General features: G+C 39.6%; 1 protein-coding gene across 1 annotated transcript in view; it reads right to left on the bottom strand.

Annotated features, from left to right (window-relative positions):
* Nucleotides 1-11,166: 11,166 nt before the first annotated feature.
* ST6GALNAC5 (ST6 N-acetylgalactosaminide alpha-2,6-sialyltransferase 5) overlaps nucleotides 11,167-22,174 on the bottom strand; it is a 162,417-nt gene continuing 151,409 nt past the window's right edge. The window contains exon 5 of the mRNA XM_036347083.1: nucleotides 11,167-14,511. Coding sequence (XP_036202976.1) covers nucleotides 14,280-14,511 — 232 coding nt within the window. The 3' untranslated portion in view covers nucleotides 11,167-14,279. The remainder of the gene's footprint in view (nucleotides 14,512-22,174) is intronic.

The raw sequence follows: 22,174 nt of genomic DNA, 5'->3' as shown, positions 1-22,174 counted from the left end.
TAGTGATATCCAGCTTGCTGGGGTGAATGCCCACGTGGAAAGTTGTACCAATTGCTTTCTCCTATGCACTTGGTCAATGTAGATGACATATTTCTTCCTGTAAACCTGAACTGCTTTGCCAATTTGCTGCCCTTTGTAAATGTCCCTGAACAACCTGAACTTCATCATTCTTTTGGATGGGCATGGATCGAATATTGTACTTCTGTCTCAGCTCTTTGGAAAGAGGAGAAGACATCATCTTCCCGAGAATGTGGGAAGGTGAATTAAAATGCCTTTTATGGTTCTTGCTCCAGCCAGAAGTCACAAAGAGACTGAACTTCATTTAGACATCTTGATCCCTCTCCCTGGCTGCTGCTCAGCCACCGAAAGAGTGTGGAGACTTCGAGGTTGAGACCCGCTGTATCTGTGAACGGATGGCTCCAGATTACACCCACTTTCCCATCAAATCTTCGCCCTGAATACATTTATATTTTTAATTTAATTTTTTTTATAAATTTAAACTATATATGTTATATTAAATGAAAATAATTTCTTATGTGTGGCATTGAAAATGAGGCAGATGGAAATAGACTGTACGTAGGGAGTTTATGATTGAGAATTATTCAGGCAGGGAGAAAAAATTAAAATTATTGATTAATCATAGAATTTCTTAAGTATATAACTTCCAAACTAATAATAAAAAGGTGGAATAACAGTAATAGTAATTATAATAACCATACAAAGTTGAAACAAAGAGGCAATAAAAGAAAGAAAAACTTAAAGAAGAATGAGTGGAAATTGCAAAGCGAGATAATAGTAACAAGTCTAAATATATCATTAATTCCCACAACTTGGAAATGAACTTAACCCCCTATAAAAGAAATTATCAAATTTGAAAAAGAAAAAATGCTTTGTTGTTTATGAGAAAGGCCTAAAATATAAGGACATGAAAGGTTGAAAGTAAAAAAATAAAAAAAGAAAGATATTCTCCCAAAAATAGTAAGCAAAAGAACACTGGCAGAAAAATACAGACTTTGGGAAAAATGCAATTAGGTGTAAAAGTGGTTAATACCAAATTATAAAAATTAATTTTCCAGGAAGATAAAGCAATTATAAACTTGTATGTTCCTCAAAATAGTTATAGCAAAATATTTGTAGATTTATGGAAGGAAATTTAATATCATATTGGAGAATTTCAAAATACTTCACTATTATTATTTGACCAAGCAGACTACAAAATTAATTATTGCTATTTATAAGAGCACCAATTTAAATAAAAAGGCAAAACACAATTGAAATAAAAAGCTATAAAAAGGATACAAAAGAGTATAGACATATCAGCATTAACAAAATCAAAGCAAATGTAGCTATATTAATACCAGGCAAAAGAGACTTTAAGAAATGACGTATTACTAAAGACAATAAATGACATTTTATAGTAACACTTCAAGAAGAAGATATGACAATCCTAAATATGTATGTACCTAATGACACATTTTGAAAATATAAGGCAAAATTTTACAGCCCAAAAAGAAAGAGACAATTTTGCAATAATAATTTTAGATTTCAATACACCCATCTCAGTAACTGATAGAATAGCAGAAAAAAAAATACTAACTGTATAAAAATTCTGGGCCACACTAGCAATGAGCTTGACTTAATTGATTTAAAGAATACTATGCACAGCCATGACAAAAATAGCTACTTTTTTTCACGTACACGTGGAATATTTATCAAAATAGACAAGATCTAGGCCATAAAATAAGTCTCGATAAATTTCAAAAACTGAAATCATGCAGCGTATGATCTTTGACCACAATGGAATTAAATTAGAAAATAGTAGCCAGAACATTTCTATAAATTCTTATGTATTGGAAATTAAGCAACACACATATAAATAACCAATGCATTAATGAAAAAACACACAATGGAAATCAGAAAATATTTTAAACTGAATGATAATAAGATTCAACATATTTAAAACTTGTAGGATGATGGTAAGCAGAATTTAGAGAAACATTTATAGCTCTAAATTCATATATTACATAAGACAAGAAGAATGGTTGAAGAATCAATGGTCTAAACCTCTACTTCAAGAAACTAAAACATGCACAGTAAATTTAACTGAAGAAAGGAGAAGGGTGAAAATCATAAAAACAAAAAATTTGCCGAAACCGGTTTGGCTCAGTGGATAGAGCGTCGGCCTGCGGACTGAAGGGTCCCAGGTTCGATTCCAGTCAAGGGCATGTACCTGGGTTGCAGGCACATCCCCAGTGGGAGATGTGCAGGAGGCGGCTGATCGATGTTTCTCGCTCATCGATGTTTCTAACTCTCTATCTCTCTCCCTTCCTCTCTGTAAAAAATCAATAAAATATATTTAAAAAAAAAATTTAAGGACACATTAAGCAAATATACAATAAAGAAAGTCAAGAGCCCTCTGGTAAATTATAATGAGAAAAAGAGATATACTAGATATCCTATAGAAATTAAAAAGAGACTATTATAAAAAACTTTATTCAATTTAGATTAAATGGATAAATTTACTAAAAAACACAATTTACAATTGACCCAAGAGGAAATAGAACTCTGAATAGCTCTATATGTATTAAAGATATTTAATCTATAATTAAAAAATCTCTTCACACAGAAAATTAAAGTTCTAAATGCCTTCAATTCTTCCAAACACTTTAGAAAGAAATACCAATATTACACAAACTCTTAGAACATAAAAAGAGGAAATAATTCCTAATTTATTAATGACAACAGCATAACTTTTATACCAAAACTTGACAAAGTTATACAAGAAAAATTATATCAAGCTATTTCACGAACAATAGTAAAAATCCTTAAAAAATATTAGCACTCAAATACAATAATATAGAGAAAGGATATTGCATCATGAGGTTTATTCTAGAATGCAAGTTGGTATTACCTTTTGAAAATCAATGTAATTTACCACAGTTACAGAATAAGGGAGAAAATCTATATGCTTATCATAATAGATGCAGAGTAAGCATTTACTTTAATCCAAAACACACTAAAGATACAAATTCTTAGCAAATTAGGAATAGAAGGAAATGCCCTTCATCTAATTAAGTATATCTACAAAAAGCCTGCAACTAACATCATTTTTTGGTGAAACATTGAACAATTTTCCTCAAGGTTGGGAAGAAAATAGAGATGACCACTCTTCAATTCTAATCAACACTGCACTGGGAGTCTTACTTAATAAGAACATAAACTATTACTATAATAAGAAAATAAAAAATATAAATTTAGAAAGAAAGGACTAAACCTGTCAGTTTTCACAAAAATAGGAAGAAAAGAATTCACAAGCTTTTCAAATCACAGAGTTCATTTAGTGGCTATTCTGAATATAAGATCAATATAAAAATTAAATTTTTCTATACTAATAACAAATAGGTAGAAAATTAAGTTGAACAAAAATTATTTAAAATTGCACCTGCCGGGAGCCGGTCCATGCTTGCTGTTTCAAGGGACCTGGCATATATGGCATACTGTTCTTAATATGTTTGCTCACCTTCTTGGCACTATGTGTTTTAACCAAGGTCTCTGAGAAAGGTTGTTTCCCCAGGTAGGGATTTTCCCCTGAAGTTAGGGAGGGAATAAAACCTCTTAACTAAGTGCCAGGCGGGTAATTAATCACTTTAACTATGAACAATCATGCTTAAGCTACATAATCTTTACTCCCTGGAATGGAGATAAGAAACGCCCTAACCTTTGGAATAGAGATCGATAGGATTGGAATCAACTGGTATAAATACAGATGTAACAACACAGAACTTAGAAGACAGAACCAAGAAGACAGAACCTACACAGAACCTAGAGACAGAAGAACTTCACTGGAGAGAACATGGCAAAAGATCCTGGACAGAAACTGGCAACAGAACCTAGAGACAGAACCTAGCGAGAGAACCTGGCTGAAGAACCTAGAGACAGAACCTGGCTACAGAACCTGGATAGAACATGGCAAGAGAACCTGACTAGAACCTGGTGACTGAACCTGGACAGAACCTGGCTGGAGAACCTAGTGAGGGAACCTGGCTGGAGAACCTAGCAAGAGAACATGGACACAGAATCTGGCTGGAGATCCTAACCAGAACTTCGCTGGAGATCCAGACCAGAACTTGGCTGGAGATCCTGGCTAGAGATCCTGGCTAGGCTGCTGATCAACTGAACGCTGTCTCCGTGTCATTCCTTCTTCGCCGACTCCATCCACACCTTTGGGGACCCCTGGACCTGCTGGGGTTGGACCCCAGCATGCACCAAACAAACCTATCAAATACAAGTATCTAGGATATATATTTTTAATAGGATAAAAATGTTCAAAGCCTCTATATGGAAAACTTCAAATTGAGTTCATGAATTGAAAGACTTGATACTGTTAAATTGTCCATTCTCCCCCAAATGATTCTTATAATCAATTCAATCTCAATAGAAATCCCAGCATGTTTTATTAAATGTGGAAGGTGCTAACTGATTCTAAAATCGTATGTGGAAATACAAAGTACCAAGAATAATTAAAGCAATATTGAAGATTAAAAAGCTGGATACTTCCCATTTCTAGATATGAAGACTTATGCAGTTACTAGAGGCTCAGTGCATGAAATTTGTGCATGAGTAGGGTCCCTAGTTGCCCCGCCCATCCTCTGCTCCCCCACCAGGCCCCTCCTGATGGCCCCTGGTCCCCTGTCTGCTGGCAGCCCTGCTCCCGCTGCAACCACTCCCATGCTGACAGAGCTGGCCCCGCTTGCACCTGCTGACTGCAGGGAGCAATTGGAGCCAGCACCAGCAGTGGGTGTGAGTGGGGCTGCTGCCCCCATTGCCCCTCAGGAGCAGGGGGAGGTTGAGAAGCCCTCAGGGGCAATCGAGGCCAGCAGCTGCTGCTCACACCCGCTGATGGAACCGAGTGATAAGGGCCAGTGCCGGCAGTGGGTGAGAACGGGGCCAGCACCGGCAGTGGGTGTGAGTGGTGGCTGCTGCTCTGATCGTCCCTCAGGAGCAGGGGGAGGGGAGTGTAGAAGCCCTGAGGGGCAATCAGGGCCAGAGCCAGCAGTGGGTGCAAACCAGGCTGGGACCGGCAGCAGGTGCGAGCACAGGGCGGGACTGTGGCAAGTGGGAGCAAAGAATTTTCAGTAACCACCAGAGGTTCATCTCGATGACAGCCACCGGTGCCCTGCCTTGGTCTGGTGCCCCCCCACCTGTTCCACCATCCCGCAGCGGCCCATGCCTCTGCTGCCTGCTGCCGAGGCCTGCCATGTTCTGCGTGCACCCCCTGGTGGTCAGTGCGAGTGGTTGAGTAGCCTTAGCATCTCATTAGTATATTATGCTTTGATTAGTTGTTTGGTTGTTCTGCAGTTTGGTCTATTTGTATATTACCTTTTATTATATAGGATAATAATTAAGATAACATGACAATTGTGCAAGAATAAAAAATGGTATAGAATTTAGAGTCAAGAAACACCAGCATAATCTTAAAGCAAAGCAATCCAACATATATATGTAACCTGATTTACTACCAAAGTACTACTCTAATTCAGTGGAGAAGGGTGGTATCTATAATAATAAAAGCATAATATGCAAATTGACTGAACAGCCAAACAGCGGAGCGACCATCTGGACGACCTTCCAGACGAAGCCAGGGCTGCAAGTCCCGAGACAGCCGGGGCTGCAAAGGCCTACCTTCACACGAATTTCGTGCATCAGGCCTCTAGTTTACAATAAATGGTGCTATGTCAATTGGATTTCCTTATAAGGGAAAAAACAAACAAAACCTTGACCCCTACATCACATCCTATCCCCAATTCAACTTGAGATGGATCATAAATCCAAATATGGAAAGGAGAAAAAAAATAAAGTTTCTATAAGAAAATATAAGAGATTGCCTTAATGACATTGGGCTTCATAAGAGTTCTTAAATAGGACACAAATTATACAGGCAATATGGGTAAATTGGAATTAAAGTTACTAAATTAAGAACTTTTAGTCATCAAAGCATGCCCTTAAGACAGTGAAAAGGCAAGCCACATAGTGCAATATATAACCGACGACTTGACTCTAGATCATAGAAAGAATTCCTGTACATAAAAAACATGACAATCCAATTGGAAGAATAGGGACACACTTTGACAAGGCATGTCACAAAAGAGGATATGCAAATGGTCAATGAGCATATAGAAAGATGCTCAACATTATTATTCATCAAGAATATATAAATCTAAACCCATCAAGATTTACAACTATATAGAAAGCAAAAGGGTTAAATGTATAAGGATTGGCAATACCAAGAGTGGGTAAATACGTCCATAACAGGTGTAGTCATAACACCCTTAAACTGGAAACAACGCAAAGACCACCATCTTTAGAACTGGTATTCAAATGTGATACTATCCAACAACCACAAAGGAACTGCTGCGATGTGCATTGACAGGGGCGATTTTGACTGAAAGAAATTAGACACAAGAAGTACATACCATATAATTCTACCCACATAAAATTTAAAAGCAGGTAAGAGAGATCTGCATTGATGGGGGCCACTGGCTAGCGTTGACAAGAGAGTTGAAGAGAGCATGAGTGAGCTTTCCAGGTGCTGGAGAGGTGCTATATTGTGATCCCGGTATTGGTTACATGTGTGTACAGATATAGAAAATTTCATCAATATATATACAAACATCTGTGTACTTTATTGAATAAAAACAACTCAGTAAAAATTAGTGACTTAAAAAATGAATAAACATGGCATTCTTCAAGAAGAATAAGGTGAGGGGAAACGGCCCTACCAGATATCTAGACTTACTATAAAGCTATGTAATTAGGACTGTGTGGGGATAGACACTTCAGTTAGAATGGGCCAGAATACAGAGAACAGAAGTAAATCCTCACATATACAGAAATTTCTTTGCAGATCACTGGAAAAGAATGAATTCTTCAGGAGATGGTGCTGGGACAGTTTGTATCTACAAAAACCAAAAGTGATTTTTACCTCACTTTCTACAAAAATATAAGCCCCTTACTGCCCCATGAAAGACAAAAACTTTGAAAATTTCAAGATAAAAAGGTAGAAAAATAGTTATTGGTAAGGGCTGTGGAAGATTTATTAAATAAAATATAGGCACCTCTAATGGTATAAGCAAAGATAGAAAACATGACTGCACTGAAATTTAAAACTTTTCTGTTCATTGAAAGGCATCCGTGAAAAAGAAGAGACAAGCCACGGATTAGAAGAAGATATTTGCAACACATGCCATCAACAAAACACAATATCTAGAATATATTAAAAATTCCTTCAAAGAGAAGGAAAGTAAAGTAACCAGCAGAAAGGTGGACAAAGATGAAGAGCCATTTCACAGATGAGGCCATACTAATGAAGAAAAAAATACTAAACTTCCTAAGTTTAGTCAGAGAAATACAAGTTAAGGTCACAATGAGATAAAATTTACATGTAGCAGATGGGCAAAATTTGCAGTCTGAAAATACCAAGCCAAGTGTTAGCAAAAAAGTGGACAACTACTGTTAGGAATATAAAGTGTCCAGCCACTTTGGAAGACAATCTGGCAAAATCATGCACATGTGAACAACTTCTCTTTATAGCCCCACAATTTTATTTTTCAGCATATACTCTATATAAAAATCCTTGTACACGTGCACTAAAAGAACTTTCCAAGAATGTTCATAAAAGCATTGTGCATGTTAGCAACATACTGAAAACCTTGATGTTCACTAAAAGAAGAATGGATAAAAATAAAATATGACATATTCACACAATAGCAGTGTGCAATAGTGAAAATAAACTAGAGTTACATGCAAAATAAATAAATCCTGGGGAATAAAAGCAAGTATTAGAAAACTAAACACACTGTTTTATTAACCTTATGTTAATTAATATGCAAAACTAAGCAATAGATTATTCATTGATATATCTGTATATAATAACACTATTTAAAAGCAAGAGAATGGTAAATAGAAAATCTAGGACAATAGAAGGAACATTCATGTAGGTTAATGGCTAGTGGTAATATTCTTCTTATGTTTGCTTCATGATTTACATATGTGTAACTATTATTTGGTATGTATCAAATATGACATATACTATAAATGTGATGTGATAGAATTGCTACCTGTAGGGTTAAATTTCTGCCACGAAGTACAAGGTGACTGAGGACAGACTTTGGAGACAGACCCTGTGGCTTCTAACCCGACTTTCCCACTTACTAGCCTCTGACCTTGGGAAAGTTACTGAAGGGCCCTGTGCCTCAGTTTTCACATCTGTAAAAGGGGAACAATAAAAGAACCTATGTATTTATTGGGACAATTGTGCAGATTAAAGGCATTTCTATATGTAAAGCACTTGGAATAGTGCCTGGTATGTGGCAGCCGTGTGTCCACTCTCTTGTTCATCACTCTGGGGGGTCAGATACACAAACTCTCTTTGTCTTCCTGTACTTATTTGCACAATGGCATAATAGGATTATTGTGAAATGATATATACAAAGCAAATGCAAAGCGCCCAGCAGATATTCAGTAGCTAAAATGCAACTGGAAGGTTTTGATTCAATCTCATGGATTTCCTATATTTGGTTTTGAAATTGAAGAACTAGTCACATGGTAAAGAACTAAAGATGCTAACCCTTGAGATGATTTATGTAGTAAAGCAAAGACATTCTTTTAATGTGTAGTTAGACATGGCATGTATTAGATTTTCTCTGAACACCCCTGTTGGGATTCAGTTTGAAATCCTGCTCTGATATCTTTTTAAATATTTTATGAAATAACATTATGTGATTATAATAACAATTTTGAAATTGTGAGAAAATCTCTAATCCTATCCATTCAGAAATAAGCATTTTTCTCAGTTTAATGCTCTGTCTTCTAGTGCTTTTTCCTACACTTTATCTTCTAGTGCTTTTTCCTACACTTTACAAAATGAAATTGAGATTACACAATTGTGGAAGAGTAGATGATGAAAGGAATTCTGTGCTTAAGAAAGTAATGATTATGAACTTTTGTCAAGGTAGCCATTGGATGCTAACTCATCTTTACTGACTTTGTGCCATCTTGCCTTCACAAGCAACCTGGAGGTAACTGGACACCAGGTGCTGGCCAGGTAGTAACTCAGGAGCCTGGAATGCCCCACCTTTTCCCATGAGTTCTTTCCCCTCCCATTGGATAGAGATGAAACCATTTTGGATCGCTTCATAGAAACACAAGGGTTCTGTTTTTTTGTTTGTTTCATTTTGTTCTTAAGACAAATGTAAACTTAATTTTTATAGACCCTCAATAATCATCAGTTGGATTTCCAGCAGCTTTTGGAAGCTGTCAAGTTCAAGGCAGTCTGTAACTCATCTCATTTTAGCCTCCCTTTTGTAGTTGAACCACAGAAGTCAGAGCTCACACGGCCCTTCTGCGCATGGTATAGCCTTTGTCAATAGTAAATTTAATTTGTGCCACTAACAGCGAGGACACAAAGCTTGCTGAGCTTTACTTCACCTGTGTTCAGTACAGCCAGCATTAGCAAACCCAATGAGTTCAGCAACATTATTCTACCAAAATCTAGGTCAGCACTGCTGATTAAAAACATTATACACTTGCCACCTCTTAAAATGTAACTATTTTATCACCTATTCTGTCTCCTGTACATCTTAAATGGAAGACTATATATCAATTACCAATCCAATAGGTATAGGTCAACATTAAGAGGTTATCATCAACAACAGACATTTATTGACTGCCTATTGTGTGCAAGGCACTGTACTAGGCATGAGGCTACAAAGATAAAGGAGCAACAGTTCCTGCCCTCAAGGAGCTTACAATCTAATTAGACTGACAGGACACATACATAAGAAGACAGAACAACCCAAGGTAGTATGTAACATTAGAGCTCTAAGTAGAAACAAACAGGAGTGCAGCGCTTTTTTTTTTTTTTTTTTTTTTTTTTTTTTGCATTTCCATGTTGGTTCAATACCCTGAGTTGGTGGGGACGAGTGAGATAGAATAGAGGGCTTACTCCTGTTCATGTTTTATGGACACTCTACCACCGCTCTCCATTCCAAATTATCTTCTGGCATATGCTAGAACCTAGGCAATTGGTTCACTTTTCCCTCCAAGGCCTTAGCATCACAGTTCTTTTTTTGAGGTGGCCTTTTGATAGGGTGACTCACTATCCTGGTTTGCCCAGGACTGTCCTGGTTTCAGTACCAGGAGTCTGTGTCTTGGTCCTCCTTCCCTCTCCTACTCCGCTGGATCTGGGAAACCAGGATGGTATTTCAAAAACCCTTGTCTTGTAGCCAGATATACTCCTCTCATCTAATATGGTCATGGCAGGACCTACCCCAAACCTGTTCCTAAGATAGGTCTCTAGTTTAAAAATCTACTGGGGAGAACTTAACAGCCCCCAAAGACTGCTGGTTTAAGAGCACACTGTGGACAACAAAAAGCCTACCATGAGAGAATGATAACAACTAGACAAAATGAGGTTCAAGAGAGAAGCAGTGAGGATGGAAGAAGTAACTAGATCAGGTATGAAATATGCAGGCGTGTTATCACCTGACAATTCAGTGAGAGAGAATGGGAACAGAGACCCTTCTCTCAGAGTAGGTCTATTGGGCAATCTCAGTCATCACCCTCTTGGAAGCCAGGGTATATTTCTGAAATGAGGCCATGCCTACATGAGGGTAAATATTTGGTCTATTGTAAATAGGTACTTAAGTGTTTAAATAACACTGTCTTAGTCCTAACAGAATTTCAGCTTTTCCTTCCACTTTTACCTAGCATTCATTTAGCTTCGAAATCAAGATTTTTAATCTGTGAGGGGGGTTTTGATTTTAAAAATGAGGTTGTAGGCGGCCACTGTGACTCAGTGGTTGAGCATCAACCTATGAACCAGAAGGTCATGGTTCGATTCCCGGTCGGGGCACATACCCAGGTTGTGGGCTTGGTCTCCAGTGGGGGGATGGAGGGTGCAGGAGGCAGCCGATTAATGATTCTCTTTCATCATTGATGTTTCTATGATGTTCTCTCCCTCTCTCTTCCTCTCTGAAATCAAGAAAAATAATTTAAAAAAATGAGTTTATATCCTTCCATTTAAATGTAATTCAAATAATACTCTCAACAATGAAGATTAAGATAAATAACTAAATAAATGTTAATTCAAATAGATCAGTAATGGAATTTCAGAAAACAAAGGTAATCTGTCTTGAGAAGTGTTGTTTGGGATCTGATACACATATCTAGTAGTCACTAAGGACTCCACGAAACCATACACAATTTTCTCTTTTAGGTACAATAATTCGTGTTTTGCTTTCACTTAATTTTTGAAGAAAAGCTCTAACTCTGAAATCTTAGGAAGTTGCTGAACCGCCCCGGTTTTACATCTAGCCCTTAGGAACACATACCAGGGTTACTGAAGCGCAGGGACTCAGAAACCAAACACCCATCAACCACAATGGAAACCACACAGCGAAGTCCCCATACAGCACACTGAATATTCACCTCCTAATGTTCTTTTAATGTACGCTTTCTTGGGTGAATATTTACTATAGAATATTAAATGCAAGTTCCTCTTTTCATGGGCCATTTGAAGTGATTGATTTTGTTTGTGAATTCCTGTATCTTTGCTCATAATGGCTATCTATTGTAATGGCCTCTGCCAAATGTTGTTGTGTTGAAATGAGAGACGCTATGGATCGTCCAGCTGTGGCTTTGTGCTACTGGGGTCTTAGGCTCGGAGGAAGCTGATGACACAGCTGGGGAGAGAAGAAAAAGGTATGTAACATAACGAGGATGACTTAGGCTTCAAACACAATCAGATACTGAAATCACTGAGGTCTGTAAACATGGTTTTATAGTCACCTTTTATATCAGAGTTGATGCTTAATGGTGTTGAATGGTGTTAAGACTGATAGTTATGAAATAGTGGCAATATAAGAATTCAATTGCCCACAACCAGGCCCATCAGCACAATCTATCAGAATTCTAGGCATTTTCTTTAAATGCTGTAATAAAACCACTGCCTAAGTGATAATTTCTTACATTTATTTATAGCATGTTTTAAAAAATATAAACTCACACACTCACATGTCCTAGCTACACATATATTTAAAATATTTCCCAGTGAAGACAGAAATTTCAGAATTTGGTTTTTTTTCCCCCCACTCTTTTGGGTATTTGAGAGGGAGGAGTTACAAAAAAAAGATGAAGCTATCATGAGGTCTTTAAAAAACAAACAAACCCTAAAACTTGAAGATAACACAGACATTTGAGATATTATTGGATTATCATTGCATTTCCCAAGTATTTCTTCTTAGCTGTCCATAAAAGTAGTTAAAGGAGTTACTTACATCTGAACAATATAATCCCTTCAAGTGATGGTAAGGGTGGCCTGTAAGTCAATTATCTAAAGTTTATACACTTTTCAAAGGTTCATAAAGTATTGTGTATTCAGAGTCCATGCTGCAGAAGAGATTGTACTGGAAAAAAATTCTCTTTACAAAGTATGAGAAAATTTATAGGACACATTCCAGTATGTTTTGAACAGACATTTCAATTGTACTGGCTTTTAATAGCTCAAGCCACACCACGATAACACCAACTCCATTTTGCTATATGTATAAATATCTAGGCTGTGTTTGCATCTCAACAACTAGACTCCAGGTAATTAATAGGACCAGTTATTGCAGGGACATGGGATCTTAGTACTGATTAAGGACAGGGAAAAGAACTGGTAATGTGAGACAACTTCTTGAATCACAAGCCAGGTCATGTTCTGTAAAAACAACATCAGTCTTCATACCTGGTATTTGCTGGTGCCTTCAAATTTGGCATTAGAGAAACTAATGCCTCTTAATCCATGGGTAAAAAAACACACACACTGCTATATCGTTTAAAAGACTATTTTTGAACAATATTACTTGCTTAAATGAAAATCTCTCATACCGACTGACCTTGGCTCTGAACAAAATAAATCCTTCACACTCCTCCACACCAGGGATGAATGGTGGTGAATATAATGTAAGATCTGCAGGGAGTGAATCTAAATCGTTCATAGGATAAATGCGTGATATGATCGGAGAATTCTCCTGACAGACTCACAGAAGTGCAGTCCCTTGCTCTTGTAGTCAGGCAACACCATGGAAGTTCTCTCTCTTTCTTCTCTCTCTCTCTCAAAGCAGGGAGTAGATTTTAGTTACTGGGGACCAGGGATAACCTATGTTTTTAATCACAAGAGGGAGATAGGTAGTAGGGCAATATGAAAGGCCCCTGGTACTGTGGGAGCCCCATCATTCCAAGTTCAAGGTCCTGAAATGACTCAAAGTCCCGTAGAATTTCAGTTTTGGAATGAAATGTTAAGAGGTCATCTAGTACAGGGACATCATTCTGCAGAAAAGGAAACCAGGGCTAAAGTGAACTCCACCAATTATTACTAAAGGAAACTATCTTTCAGTTTCTCTTCTTAGTCTCTTTCTGTGTTAATGACACAGTTTTTGGTTTTCAGTTTTGTCATTTGGAGCATTTCTGCACCTTGGAAAATGTTATAGCTATTCTGGAAGCCTAAGGGTTCAGAAAATGCAAGACAGCATTGCCAAGCGAAAATTCCAACTGCACGCTGACAATGGCCTTGTGAGCACAGCAACTCATCAACCCAATTCCAGGCCTTTCCAACCATCGTTGGGGATTCAAGCGTTAGAATAAAATACCTAAATAAAGATAGGGCTAAATTACCACATAATAATCTATAAAAATACTGGCCTAGAGTACACTACAAAACTCTTCGTAAATAAATACTGGGCATTTACTTTATGAAAGTCCGTGGAGCTGTGCTCATCAGAAACACTTTCAGGCAGCTTTATACAAACCACACACACAGGGGCCAACAGATGACAAAGGTTATAGGTCAGGTCAGGATACACCTTGATAGAAAAGTGTCTTTTGACATGGCATTTCTATAAAGGAATACACCTAATAAATGTTGAGCTGCTCATGTTTCAGTTTTGAAGGCAATACTTAAAGAGACCCAAAATGTAACCATGGCAGCATCATTGAAATAAGAGGTCTGCTTCTTTGAAAGGGAGAACACGCATCCGAGTGTATTAATTCTGGAATTTTCCTGTAAGCCAGTGGCGCTGTTTTGTAGTCACTTCTCATAGGCATCTGCACATGGTATTGAGGAGGGAAGACATTTCCTGCCAGTTCTGTTCCTCTTTTGTGTCTGGGGCTCAGGAAGTCCAGTGGTTTGGTGTCTGGTACAGTGGGTGCTTGGGGTTTCGGTCTGACACGCTCATTCCTCAGAACACAGGTTTATTCTCAGGATGATTTATAGCAAGTGATTCTGGTTTCCAGTCTGGTTGAAAAAAGTGAATATCGAATGTCCGTGCCCAGTTCTTAAAGACTCGTTTCTCCGTGATGAAGCGGTGATGACTGCCCTTCCGCCCTCGCTCATGGGACAGGTACATTGTACATTCATCTGGTCCGAAAGGTTCATAATAGTGATAAGGGACTGAAGGGTGGTTGGGATCCCTGTAGCAGGAAGATGAAATAAGTCATTAAAGCAAAAAAAAAAAAAGTTCCTTTGATTGACTGAGGTAAGAGTTATCTTTAATAAGCTGATAAGCACAAATCGTATTTTCAAGTTAAATGAATTTCAACAAATGTTTTCATTCTGATGTTTAAGCAATAAGCAAGCAGAGAGGTTTTATGTTGTGAAATAAAAACAGTGGCCGTCATTATCAGACAGAGAGATTCAAAGAGTACAGTAGGACGTTCGGGCTTTTGGGATTCCAAAACTATATATTATTAAGACCCAACTAGACTCCTTACTTCTACTCTTGCACCCATACAGTCTGTTACTACAAGCATCTCTAGAGATATTTGTAAAATAAAAACAGATCATTTCCCTTCCCTATTCCAACTCCCAAATGGTCCAGAGACATCCAATTATACTAAGAGGGTGGCCTTATAGGGTGTTAGTGATCTAACTCCTTTCCAGACACAGCCTTCTCCTAAACCACTTGACTTTGTCCCCTGTGCTGCAGTCATACTGGCCTCTGGTCGTCAACCCCTCCAAGCTCGTCCCGACCTTGCGGCCTTTGCCCTTGAGGGCCATCACCTGGCTGGAACATGTTCTCTCCAGCTCACTCCTCTCACCTTTGAGGATGGACTCAAATGTACTCTCCTCAGAGAGGCTTTACCTGGTGCCTGCCCCTCCACGCCCTCTCACTCGGATTTATTTTCTTTACAGCATCTGTCTGAAGCTGCTGTTGTTTCCTCGCTCATTGTCTGTTCATGAGGGCAGGTCTTTGTCTTGTTCCTAGTAGGTGCTCAATAAATAATTTTTGAATTTCTGTTGTTGAAAGAAATTTATATGGAGCTAGAGCTACACAGCAAGCCTCTGAAGACAATCTCCTCTCCAGGTATGGAAGGCTGATGATCTTAATTTGATTGCTTGAAAGAGAAAGAATACAGAAGTCACAATGCCTTCATTCTCCTCCTGTTGTCCAGACAGATGACGATGCACTCAACTCTAGAGTCTCTAAACCCAGAAACTCCAAATCCTCAGTCCCTGCTGTGCAGCCTGACAGTCCCAATGTTTTCATGTCTATATCCGTCTCCACTTCAAATGAGAAACACTGGCTCATGTCTTCAAGGTTGTGTGTGCCCTTGTTGTAGGGGTACTAAAATATCTAAAACCAAAGAGCCCTGGTTTCAGACTGGCTTTCATTCTAGGCCAGTCTACTCTACCTCTTCTGTCTTGAAGTCTAGACGGTAAGGTTAGTTATGATATCCCAATAGGTAAGTCTTCCTACCTTGAGCTAACCAGCACTGGGGCAGAGACTATGCTCTTTTTTGTCTCTTCTTATCTCTCTTCTTAAAAGGGCCAGGCAGCTCTAGCCAGTTTGGCTCAGTGGATAGAGCATTGGCCTCTGGACTGAAGGGTGCCTTGGTTGAAAGCTCGATCCCTGGCCCTGGTTGGGGTGAGTGCGGAAGACCAATCGATGTGTCTCCCTCACATCGATGTTTCTCTCTCTTTATCTATCTCTCCTCCTCCCTTCCACTCTCTCTAAAATCAATGGAAAAATAACCTCAGGTGATGATTTACAAAAAACAAACAAACAAAAAAGAGCCAGGCATTCCGGCAAACCACCTTTCAGCACCTAGTGTCCTGCGTCCCCTCCGGTCCCCAAGATGCTCATCCTGTTAGACACCTATTCATTTTCTTCGGAGGAGATCAATACACAAATGGCTTTTAGAGTAGCAACTCTACTGGAGTCAGGAATCGAAGTATTTTATCAAGAGGGGTGTTCAGTGTGTGGCTCTGACAACAATAAACCTTTGAGCTGCCTCTCCTCAGAGGTTAAAGTTCTTCCAGGAAGAGAGATTTATTTTGGTCATGCAACATTCAAACATTCCTCATCCTGGGTTGGATGCTGTGCTGAATGAGTACTTTGCATCTCTCTTATGCCCGTCTCAGAAGTATCTATATGTTGTGCAGTGAAACATCAGCAACTGTCCTGTCTAGTTATGACAGATGTCACTTATTTACTTACCCTAGAAATTGGAGTCTCCTTAAATAGAAGATGTGTTCAATATAGAAAATGCATGCTAGGAAAAGAGTAAGTTGGAACTACCACTATGAAAAAAAGAAAAGAAATAGAATCTTGTGAGACAAGTGTCCCTAAATTCCCATGGCATAATTTGGGGAGCCATGCCAAGTTCATGCTGCCATGGTCTACCTGGGGTTAAGCTTCTAATCCAGTACAGATCAGGCTTTAAGTCTGATTCCTCTAAGTTTTGGACATATTCTTGGCATCAATCTGACTGAAGAAACAATTAGGTTTCTAAAAATAACCATGAGATTGATTTGGCACCTGGAATAGAGGGAAATTGGAAACCAGTTGAAGGATGCTGGAGGATCAATTTCCTCATTCAGGATGACCATCGCTTTGAATGAAACCCTATCTGGCTCTATATTGATTACCTAAAGGAAGAATTAAATTTACATATTTGGTAAATTTAACTCTTGATTTCAAAGGTGTCCAAAGCAGTGGGGGCTGTTTGCATCCACTACGACTCTGTCCAAATGGCAGACACGTGCTTTGTGGGACTGAGGAGGCAGAGCCGCAGCCCAGCTGTAATCCACCTTTCCATTCAGAAGGCCCTTCGCAGTTCAAGGTCAAACCTGACTGTCTAAAGGCTGCCGTGGCTTTTTCCTCCTTCACCTGATCCCGGTGGAAACAACAATAAATATCAGCAGAAATGCCACACCAGGAGGCCACAGTTGTAAAGGGAAGGTCTGTCCCTAAGTCCCTGTTTGGGGCCAAGGGACCTGAAGGAGTCAAGGTGGGTGTGAGGCAGGGGCGGTAGCTAATCACAGAGCCGGTTACCTAAGCGGCTGCAGCCTGTCATCAGTACTCCAGGGCCAGAGCGGGAGCTAGTCCTGCAGAATAATGTGAGGAGGAAATTTTTTTTTCTTTATGAAGGAAGGAGGTGGGGAGAGTGAGAGAACTCACATTTAGTGCACACAGGGAGCTTTAAAGGGAATACCGTTGTCTGTGTTCCACCTCCATAGATTCAGATTTAATTGACTTGGAGAAGGTCCCAGGCATGGGTGTTTAAAAAAAATGCCTTAGGTTTCAGTATCAAAATAAATAATGACAGTACGGATTATAAAACCCATAAAATAAAATAAATATCCACGAGTCCATGATGATCTTAATAAACAACTGAGTAATTAAATAAATGAGGGAGATGAAATGGCATTTCCTTAGAGAAGAATTCCAATGAACAAATCTAGAAAGAATGGGGGAATAGAAATCACCATTAAAAGAGCATAGTAATTGTTTTAGGCAAGATGCACCAATGAATAGAACATTAGTGGGGATATAGATAGGAGAATTGGGTTATTTGCGTATAGTATCTTTCCCCAAGCTACTTATTAATGACAAAGGGGAAAATAGTAACTTTTCAATGAGTAAACTCAGCAGACACCACTTCAACCAAATGATAAGGGTTAACATGGCCAGCAATAAGACATTTTGACACCATGGACCTCTTGATATGAGATGCTAAGGGCTTATCTCTGCTGTGATATCCTTCCCAGTAATGTGTAACCTCAATATAATCACAGAAATACAAAGCGAGGGACATCCTACAGTAATGACCAGAATTCTTCAAAAACATCAAGGTCGTGAAAGATAAGGAAAGACTGAGGTCACAGATGGGAGGAGACTAAGGGCACATGACAAGGAAAAGCAAAGGCATCCTGCGTTGGGTCTTCCAAGGACTAAAGGGCATCAGTAAGAAAACTGTGGAAGTCTGAGTAAAGTCTAGCTTAGTTAGGAGTATTACACTGGTGTTAATTTCATAGCTTTGATATTTGGACCTTAATTATGCAAAATATTAATGTTAGGGGAAGCCGGGTGAAGGGTATACCAGAGCTCTCTATATTATTTTTGCAAGTTTTTCTGTAAGTCTAAAACTTGATGATCAAAACATAAAATTAAAGAGATATAATAATGTTGCAAAGCTCCTTAGGGGATTCTTCTACGCAGCCAGGTTTGAGATGGCTGATTTAACTAAATACCTGCTAAGGACTTGGTGCTTAAGTTACATTACCGCATTTACTCCTCCATCCATCTAAGGTAAGTACACCTGCTACATTTGATAGGCGAGTGTCTGGCACTCAGGTAGAGTCCAGTGCCTGGCATTAAGCACATAGCTTCATTCACGGGCCACCCAAGGTGCCAGACTTGACACTTTCAACCCCAAAACCAGTGCTCAGCACTCTACACAGACCAATATATCTACTCCTCACTGCACCCCAGTGAGAAAGGTACTGTCATTATTGCTATTTTACAGATGAGAAAACTCATGCAAAGAGAAATTGGAGAACTTTCAGGGCCCAATTTTGGACCAAAGTTGTCCTCTTAAGAGTGAGGCTTTGTGTCTTGGAAAAACTCCTGTCTCACCACATGGGTTTCTGTACTAATGGCACCCCAGGTTCCCACTGGGGTTGGCAACACATGGTTGGGAACAACTTTGTCCTTGTGCATTTTCCCAAGCACCTATCCACAGAGGTGCCCCGAGCTTGGTGCAGCTGGTCAGAGTGCGAAACAGAGGTCTCATGCTCATGAACAACCCTGCCCACTAATGTTAATGGCTGCGGGAGTTTGTCATGTCTCATTTTTCAACCTTCTAAAGCTAAGCTGTACAACTGGAAAGAAACCTATAACATTAACAAGCAAGGAAGGATAATTGCATTTCCGGATATGATCTAGGTTAGCCCTGCTCTCTGGGTTTGCGGCTGGATTATCTATAAGGAAAGAATGATGCCTTTGCTTCTCTCTAGACACTCTCTCTAAACACTCTTCTATTCTTGGCGTGGTACTTGGCATACTAGGTAGTCAGGAAATGTTTGAGGAAGGGAGTGAAATCAATAACTGTCAAGTGTCTGCGTTGTTCTGAAATTGGCTTGCAGGGGCGCCTTTGGGAACACTGTGTAGCATTCCGAAGAAAATGTTCCTGAAACAGGCCTTCCCAAACATCTGCCTCAGGCCGATGAGACCCACTGAGCCTCCTTTATTCTGCAGCCTGATTCCTTGTCTTTGGAGCTTCTTTTGGAAGGTAAACTGCTGCACACCTTAGAAGTTGGCGGAATAATACTTGTGTATTTGGGGCACACTGAGCACCAAGAGATTGCAGCTGTTTACCCATCTTCAGGCAAAGAGCCAATGTGAGTCACCTGAACTTACCCCCCCTAAACCCAGGAAGCTCAGGTGGTGCCATAACATCTCACAATATATCAGGGGTGCTGTACTCACAGGAGAGAAAAGGAAGGTAATGAAAACCCCTGGGGACTGGTAAGACATGGTCGAATTATGGCAAAGAAAGAAGAAACAATAATCATCTAGGAAGAAAGACAATATATATAAAGACTATGTCATAGAATGGGAACCACACAGGTGCATTACCACTTCCTACCCGTCCTCCATAAGCATCTGATTCCACGTGTGCACTGTGGCCATGTAGGAACTTTCTCTGTTATGCTGGCAGCTGTATTCATGTTCATAAGCTAATAATTCTAGAAGAATCAACTCTCTGGCACTCACTATGCCTTTGAGATGTCCTTCACATTAGAGATGAGATATTAATTTAGTTCCATGACAGTGATCACTCTGAGTCATTACTCCTCTAATTAAGACTGAAGAAATAATGGGTAGCTGAGAGTTGTTAACTTGGTAATGTGTTAAGTATGACCAGAAATAAGATTATTAGAAAGAATTTAAGTGCTTGGCCCATTATTATTGCCAATAATTTACAATGGAAAACAAGATGAAAAATACTCGGTTTAGAAAGCAATGATAACAAATCTTTTCACTGTAATTCATAGTCCACCGAGGGAGAGTGGATTGGCTTCCTGTGTGGGTATGGCATGACTTAAGGGTCCACTGTCCACACAATAGTGTGTTTTGATGCTGTCTAGGATGCAGCATGGGATGGATTTTCTCCAGCTTTCTGACCCCGGACGAGCCTGGAGTTTGGTGATGGAAGGCAGGATAGGCATTGATGCTTGACGCCTGAGCCCCTGTTGGAGGACCCAGTGCCAGCTCTGGTTGAGAATGAAACAGGAGGCCACCAGTGACTTCTGAGGACCCTCACAATCTGAATTTGCTATTTGAAATTACACTTCTTGTTCACCTGACACATTTGATCTTGAGATAAGTTTAGAATCAGTCTCTTAAACACTGTCAAGGAAAGGGAGGTTTTAAAATTTATCTATTAAGCCAACCCATATTAAAATACACAGCAAGTGCACGACACAATGACAACTGCTAAAGCTACACATGCGGACATGACCCCTCCTCTTAAGGATCCTGCGGGCAAATGAAGGAGATGGAAAACCAACCAATGAGGTGGGGCGGGGGAAGGAGGCACAGGTGGGGTTTGACTCAGCAAGGAGGTCAGAGGAAGAGGAGGGCCTGCTGCATCTGACTGACATAGTGAGTCCTGCAGACCTGAGTTGAAATCCTAGCTCTGCACTGGCCAGCTGGTTCATGTCTTTTAGCTTCCTATATAAAATGCTGATACTAACAACGGTTACCTCATGGGATTATCATAAAGGTTAAGTGAATTGGCACATGGATTCATATTAAGTGTAGGAGGGGGGCTTGTGGTATGTACAGAAAAAAATATCAGCCATTAATATTCTTAGTAAAGAACCAGCAGTAATCTGGAGAAAGGGGCGGATATTCCAAGCTAAGGGCAAAGGGACTGGTACAGCACGTTTTTCAGTGTGGCTAAAATATGTCTGCATAAGCAGAGATGATGAGACTAAAGTGGACACAGGAGCCAGGTCCTGAAGGGCTTGTGTGCTAAGCTAGGGAGTCACAAATCTCACTGTCACTTAAACTCTGTCATTTAAACTCTGTTCTAAAAGCTTTGTGGGGGAGGGGGGAGTCCAAGGATTTTAAGTGACAGTCAGATTTATGACACTCAGGTGACTGAAGGCAGAGACCCTGCGTCATTCATCGTCAATTAAGTCCACAGTGCCTAGTACACATTAGCTGAATGAATGCAAGTGTCTTCGTCTCTCTGATTAATTTAGTAAATGATTTCTTTTGAGGTGACTAATCCTGCCTTAAGTTCCAAAAAGTTAATTTAAAAAAAAAAAAGAACAGTTGGCTCTCTCTTTGCTGAAATCTAGCCCCATGTGGATAACTCTTCATTCCAGTGAGAAACTGGGCACTTGAAGGAAGCAGTGGAACGGGATGGACAGCCTGTGATGTCCCATGAGCAGCTGGAGGCCACATGAGGACAGTTCTCAATAGTGAAGAGAAATGGGACCCAGCTCACAGAGGAGGCCATGCCGGTCCTTCCCTTCCAGCAGCCAGGCCTCCTCACCACTGAGCACCATTCGTTAGTGCTCTCTGGACATCTCCTTAGAAGTGCTAATAGGTTAGTGAGTCCCTTTGCCTGGTAAGTGAATGCAGCTTAACATATACCGGGGCTGTGCCAAGCACTCCTCACCTCTTAGCTCTTAGAACTATTATGCAAACCCTTGAGGTAAGTACTATTGTCATCGCCATCTTACAGACGTGGAAGCACAGGCATTAAGTAACTCGCCCAAGGTCACTAAGGCTCAGTGAGGTCAGAGTTTTCTTTTTTGAAATTTATCTTTATTGTT

This window comes from Myotis myotis, unplaced genomic scaffold (assembly GCF_014108235.1).
Source record: "Myotis myotis isolate mMyoMyo1 unplaced genomic scaffold, mMyoMyo1.p scaffold_m19_p_2, whole genome shotgun sequence".
NCBI classification, from domain to species: Eukaryota; Metazoa; Chordata; class Mammalia; order Chiroptera; family Vespertilionidae; genus Myotis; species Myotis myotis.
The sequence above is the reverse complement of the archived record's forward strand: the minus strand, read 5'-3'. Positions and strand labels throughout refer to the sequence as shown.